General features: G+C 41.2%; 1 protein-coding gene across 1 annotated transcript; it reads left to right on the top strand.

Annotated features, from left to right (window-relative positions):
• Nucleotides 1-470: 470 nt before the first annotated feature.
• LOC123974068 (T-cell immunoglobulin and mucin domain-containing protein 4-like) lies at nucleotides 471-2,250 on the top strand. The gene is given in 5 exon segments (XM_046054504.1): nucleotides 471-585; nucleotides 783-987; nucleotides 989-1,095; nucleotides 1,167-1,223; nucleotides 2,100-2,250. Coding segments are annotated over 5 exon segments (510 nt in total). The 5' UTR covers nucleotides 471-542; the 3' UTR covers nucleotides 2,198-2,250.
• Nucleotides 2,251-6,589: the final 4,339 nt, after the last annotated feature.

The raw sequence follows: 6,589 nt of genomic DNA on the forward strand, positions 1-6,589 counted from the left end.
AACTTTAATGATTCCTGAGGGAAATTGGGGGATTTCAATCAAACATGTGCAAAACCCAAGAGTGACATCATTGATTTAGCTCATTTTTAGGGACCACACAAGCTATAAGACAAAAGAAGGTTTCTCAAGTGACAAAAGCCACTGCTTTTGTCAGTATATGACAATTACTCAGTCATGTTGTGTCATCTTCTGGCCCCTTTTACCTCCCTACACAGAATAAATGCAGTATTGTATGTTACAATTATATTTCACATAGTCAAATATTTTTGCTTATCTTCTTGAGCTGGTGAGAGCTGATGTTTATATGGACAATGATGAACTCAGATGTGGTTTACAACAGCAGATAAGACAGCTCATTTTAACAGTAAGCATATTATGAGGATTAAAGTCCAAACATAGACAAGACTAGTATTGATTTCCTTCCTGATTTTCAAAAAAGGGAAGTTAAACATTCAGTGCATGATACTGTCCTGCAGTGTGTGTGGGGGGAGAAATTCATCTTATCCTCATTTCAGGACACAGTTATACAATAGCCTACACACATGCGTGGTCTTTGTTATTTTTTCCTCTCAATCCTGACCCAAGGTAAGTCGATATTCTGTGCTTATTTGTTTTCTTCTATTTGTAGAGCGCTTGTGGATATAAGAGTTGCGGAGTGTGTGTGTATGTGCATGATGGCGGGGAGAAGGGTGGTTGCATTTGTGGGCTTCGCATTTCAGAATTACAATCGCAATTTTCATCTTATCGTCCAGTTTGACCAAAGTCGTTGATGTCTTCCACAGTGTCTTCCAGCACCTTGAAAGTCATTGGGCACAATGTCACTTTGCCCTGCAAGTATGACACCCAATCTCAGAGTGTCTTGAGTTTCTGTTGGGGACAAGAGACGGTGCCCATGTCCAAATGCTCCAACACCATCCTCTCCTCCGAGGATGGGGCTGTACAATTCAGGCAGTCCCCCAGGTACCAGCTGCTGGGCAGGGGGACAGACCATCCTGAACGCTCAGTGGAGTGGTGCTGGTGTGTATGGCTGCAGGGTTGAGATCCCTGGGTGGTTCAATGACTATAAGGTCAACACATACCTTGTCATGGAGGAAGGTAATGCTCATGAAAATCATCCAGGGGGGATCATGAACTTACTCCAGCTTAAGGTATTTTGTTTATTCCAGCTCCCGTGGAACAACATGTTACCGATGCTTGGACACTTACTACTGGTGGGACACAAGGTGAGCAATCTCCTGTAAATAAATAAATAAGGTTATAAAGTGGTGATTTTGATCAAAATTTTAAATCTAAATGTCTTGGAGCAGCTGTTTTAGTGGCAATGTTTTGTAGTCAATGATAAAGCATACTGTATGGCATTTAACTTTATGCATAAAGTTTTATACGTTGTCGTAAGTGACAGTTTCAACTTCTTACAAAAATATTGACAACATTCACAACAAAAAATGCAGAAGTTGGTGACCCAACTTTTGCCACAAATGGAAATGCAACAATTAAGGTATGGTACTGTTTATTTCTAAAATGAGGACATATAATACAGTGATACAGAACAAAATGTATAATTATACTTTTTACTGTACAAGATGAATCCCAGATGGCTAAAATGAAAACCTACAGTGTTTTGTGTCTAAAGTAATGCTATTTTTTTTTTAATTCGAAGAACTGAAGGAAATTGCTAATCTAATCTAAGGTGTTGACTTGCAATTAGACTGAGTTGGAGAATTCATTCATTTTGGCTGGGGTTGCACCAAATGATAATTTATAGGAGAGCCTTTCCTGATCTTATTTTACTTTATTTTATCCCTTTTATTTTATTCTATTTTACTAATTTTATATTTATCTTAAATGTGTATTTTAGTATTTTCTTTTCTTTATCTTGTATTGTTTTTGTATTATTGTTTTTTGGGTATTATTGTCTTTACACTTGTTAAAGCACTTTGTAACTTGTTTTTGAAAAGTGCTCTACAAATAAAGACTATTATTATTATAATTGATTATTAAGATTATATAATGAAGATAATGGGTAGACACTCAGTTTATGTACTAGTTCTGGGTTTTCAACAAGTTCATTCAGGTGTGTTAGCCAGAACACCACTTAGGCCAAATGTATGAGTATGAAATGATGAGCGGAGAGATAATTCTTATTCTGTTTCTTTATTCCTCTTTCTTGTGTGAACGAGTTGGAGGATGGGTGTAATGCTAAGTGTGGTTTCTATAAAGACAGAAACAAATACAAATGAATAAAGGAAACATATGCGTACAGTCATTCCTCCTTAAGCACTACTATACATTACCAAACATAACAAAAACAATAGTCAGGATATGACGATATATCTCTTAAACTCTAATAATATAAGCATAAAGAAAGGATTCACACCCTTATTATATGGAATTCTCAGATTTTCTACTATGCGTTAAGTTCCCGCTAACAGACAGCACTTCCTGTCATCTTTGATACGCTTTACAGCCTCCAGCTGACTAAACGGCTGGCTGCTTTTATTGTGACAACCCCGTACCGGCTGCTATGTTCCGTTCGAGCTAGCAAGGCCTTGATTCAGAAGCATCTACAGCGCTCCAAATAACAATATTTAACACCACTTACTTCTTATTCTACTCAACCACCCAGTGCTGAACAATCCTAACAACAAGCAGTAAAGTATAAACATGTCTAAACACGATATTACATATTTTTAATCAGACGTACCGAATCAGATGAGCCGAAGCTCGAAAGTGAATGTACGAATGCGGATCTAACGTTATATACGTGTGACGTCAGATAATATACAAATCAGCACGCGCTTTGGCTACCCGGTTACAATGCTAAATAAACGGAAATAAACGTGAACCACAAAGCCCATTACGGTCAACTGTACTAAATAATACTAACACTAACATAACTTTGGAGCCTTTTCTACAGATTAGTTTTTCGATTAGTCAATTGATCTAAACTAATTTAGCGATTATTCTAAATATTATTTTGTAATTGCTCAATTAATATAACAATTAATCCAATTACCTCAAGTAATTTGTGGATGAAGTGAGTGCCCAGCCGTAGTTGCGGCACATCTGGGCTTCTTCAGGAACATTTTGTCTGAAGAATAAAAAACATGTCATAGTGTGCGACTTTACCATTTTACTTTTATTGAAAAACATAATTCAACTTTATGTGATTTTGCACATGTGGGACACCCACCAAAAACCAATTGTGAGAGGCGAGTTGTTACAGTAAAACGATGGGGGAAACGTGAGTCAGGTTTGGAGAGAGGAGTTTGTTGTGATGGATTAACATAAGGAAATTAAGTCTTGCTAGCAGCTCCTCTATGTACAGGCTACACAACAAACTCCTCTCCCTTGGGCCTTTATCATTTCCCAAATTTATGTCTCCTGGACTCCTCGATCCTTGACTCGTGGCGCGTCTTAGTCCCTCCCACCAGAGTTGCGAGCTCAAGGAGTTGAGGAGGGGAGGCAAGGAGTGAGGAGTCGAGGAAACAGGCATTTAACAAAGTGAGATGTCCTTTCCTCGAAGCCATTTTAATGCGTCGTCAGACATGTTGCAAAGCTGCATCATCTGTCCACTGTTAGAGCTGTGACCTCTATCAGAAGAGCTGACAGGCTTTTGGCACTAAAGCTACAGATCACATCTTAACAATCAAGAAACATGTCTGTCAATATTATAACATGTATTATAACATGTAGAAACATCTCAAACCTCTGTCCAATACTGTCTACTACAGATTACAGTAGCCTACCATCATTCACTAAACAGAAATACAATACAAAAAGTTATTTTGGGTGCGCCTTTTGTCTGTACACAGGAGATCATTTCAGCCCTCAGCCTGATGAGGTGAGAGTTTCATCATCAGTCCCTTTACAAAATTACTAACATTTATCTCATATAGCCCCAATTAAAACTGTCACCACAGGATTATACTGTTGTAATGAGTGCAGACTACATGGGCACTATAATAACTTGAAACATCATTGCTGAATGCTCTGGTTCCTAATAATTTGACTTCAGCAGCTGATTGCACTTTGTCAAGATTAGCCTATCGCAAATGAATAGGTGTCATGTGCAGATCGGCTCCTACATTTGGAGAGGAGCTTCACCCAGCCAGCCGCTATTCAGTGTTCATTTTAATGATCCTGCTGCCCATCCACACATCACATTAAAAAACAACATCAGTGATATCAAAGTGAAATGATATTAAGGAATGCGGTTAGAACTGCGCTTTATGAGGCGCTGGTAAAGGGCAGAAAGTTTTATCGCGCAGTTGATCATTTTAAATAATTAATACAACTTGTGAATACAGCAGGAACTGCACTGTAGAGTCCTGCTCCGGTCATGGGTTGGTCCAGCTGCATGTCACGCCTCTTTTTAAAGTCAAAGCGGCTGAAAAAACTTTCGCAAAGGATACAGGTATCGTTGTTAACGATAGTACTTAACACAGCTGACTACCAGAACAAAGTCAACACACTACTAATGGACACAAACACATATGAGACACTGAGACGAGACCCAACCAGTGGATACAAGAAAAAGGCCATAGAATGTCTACAACAGTTACAGAAGGACAACACCATCACCCGTGAACAATATTACCGTTTGTATCCTGGAGAAGCCATTCCTTGCATTTATGGACTACCCAAGATACACAAAGAAGGAGCCCCACTCAGGCCGATTATCAGCAGCATTAACTCGGTCACCTACAACATTGCCAAACACATTTCTACCATCTTAGCGCCATTGGTGGGAAACACGCCTCACCACGTCCAAAACTCTATTGACTTTGTAAACAAAGTTCGAGGACTAAAACTGGATCCAGATGAAACCATGGTATCCTATGACGTGACTTCTTTGTTCACCTGCATCCCCACCATAGAGGCAGTAGAAACCGTTAGGAAACGGCTAACACAAGACAACACCCTGGACAACAGAACTAGACTCAGCCCTGACCAAATCTGCAAATTACTTGACCTCTGTCTAAACACCACCTACTTCCAGTACAACGGTGGATTCTACAGACAGTAGCATGGCTGTGCCATGGGCTCACCAGTATCCCCGATTGTGGCAAACATCTACATGGAAGAAGTGGAGAATAAAGCCCTCAACTCCTTCAGAGGAATAGCATCGAGCCACTGGTACAGATATGTGGACGACACCTGGGTCAAAATTAAAAGCCAGGAAGTGCAAGCCTTCACAGAACACATCAACTCTGTGGACAGTAACATCAAGTTCACACGAGAAGATGTTCTCAACAACAGTTTGGCCTTCCTGGACTGCGCTGTCCACATTGAAGAGGACAGGAGCCTGCAGATTGGTGTTTACAGAAAACCCACACACACAGACCAATACCTACTCTTCGATTCACACCACCCACTGGAGCACAAGCTAGGGTTCATGAGAACACTGCACCACAGAGCGGAAAACATACCAACAAGCGCCCAAGCCAGAGAGAAGGAACAGATTCACATGAAGGGAGCACTTACAGCCTGTGGATACCCTAAATGGACCTTTGTGAAGACAGCCACAAGATCCAAGAAGAACAAAACTACAGGTGATGAGGAAAAGAAGGTCAAACGCAACAACATTGTGATTCCATACGTGTCTGGAGTATCAGAGAAACTCAGGAGGAATTTCTACAAACATAACATCCCTGTGTTTTTTAAACCCAAGAACACACTAAGACAGATGCTGGTACACCCCAAAGACCGCACACCCAAACACAAGAAAAGCAATCTAGTGTATGCGGTCCAATGCAGTGAGGAATGCACAGACCTGTATATTGGGGAGACTAAACAACCACTACACAAACGCATGGCTCAACACAGAAGGGCCAACTCCTCAGGTCAAGACTCTGCAGTCTACTTACATCTGAAGGACAGAGGACACTCGTTTGAGGACCACCAGGTGCACATTTTAGACAGAGAAGATGGATGGTTTGAAAGAGGTGTCAAGGAAGCTATCTACACCAGGGTCGAGAAGCCGTCATTGAACAGGGGAGGGGCTCTACGCCACCACTTATCCCCCACTTACAATGCTGTCCTTTCATCACTTCCCAGGAAACTCAACAAACGTAACCTACTGGCCTCAGGTGAAGGTACCAACGATGGTCGTTCAGTCTTGGCCACAGGTAGTCTTAACGACTGTAACGACTGTCGTTACAGCAACAAGGAACACTAACGAACCAGCGGCATCGATGACCCGGGCCAACGACCCCACTGAGGTTAAATAGCTGAGTTTCCCTGCCAGTCAGTCAGAACTGAAGAAGTCCTTTGGATGAGGAACGAAATGTCTTCCAGTATCTTCAAACAAGTCCAGTTGCCCGTTGATTTTAACCTTTGTTGGATTTCACTTCACATTATCTCTAAAACTCAACCAGGTGAAAGAACCATTTACTCAAAAGTCAAAGTCAATCAAGCCAGTCTTCTTCTCTGTATCAAATCCAATTTATTAGATGTGCTGCCTGAGCAGGCACAGAAGTCCTAGATGGCTGCCTACCTTTTATTCACCCTTCTGGCCCAATGCCCCCTTTGCAGCAGTGCAGGCTGGGGGACTGCAGTCCCTAGTAGGAAACGCCCTGAATGGGGG

Source organism: Micropterus dolomieu, linkage group LG07 (genome assembly GCF_021292245.1).
Source record: "Micropterus dolomieu isolate WLL.071019.BEF.003 ecotype Adirondacks linkage group LG07, ASM2129224v1, whole genome shotgun sequence".
Lineage (NCBI taxonomy): Eukaryota > Metazoa > Chordata > Actinopteri > Centrarchiformes > Centrarchidae > Micropterus > Micropterus dolomieu.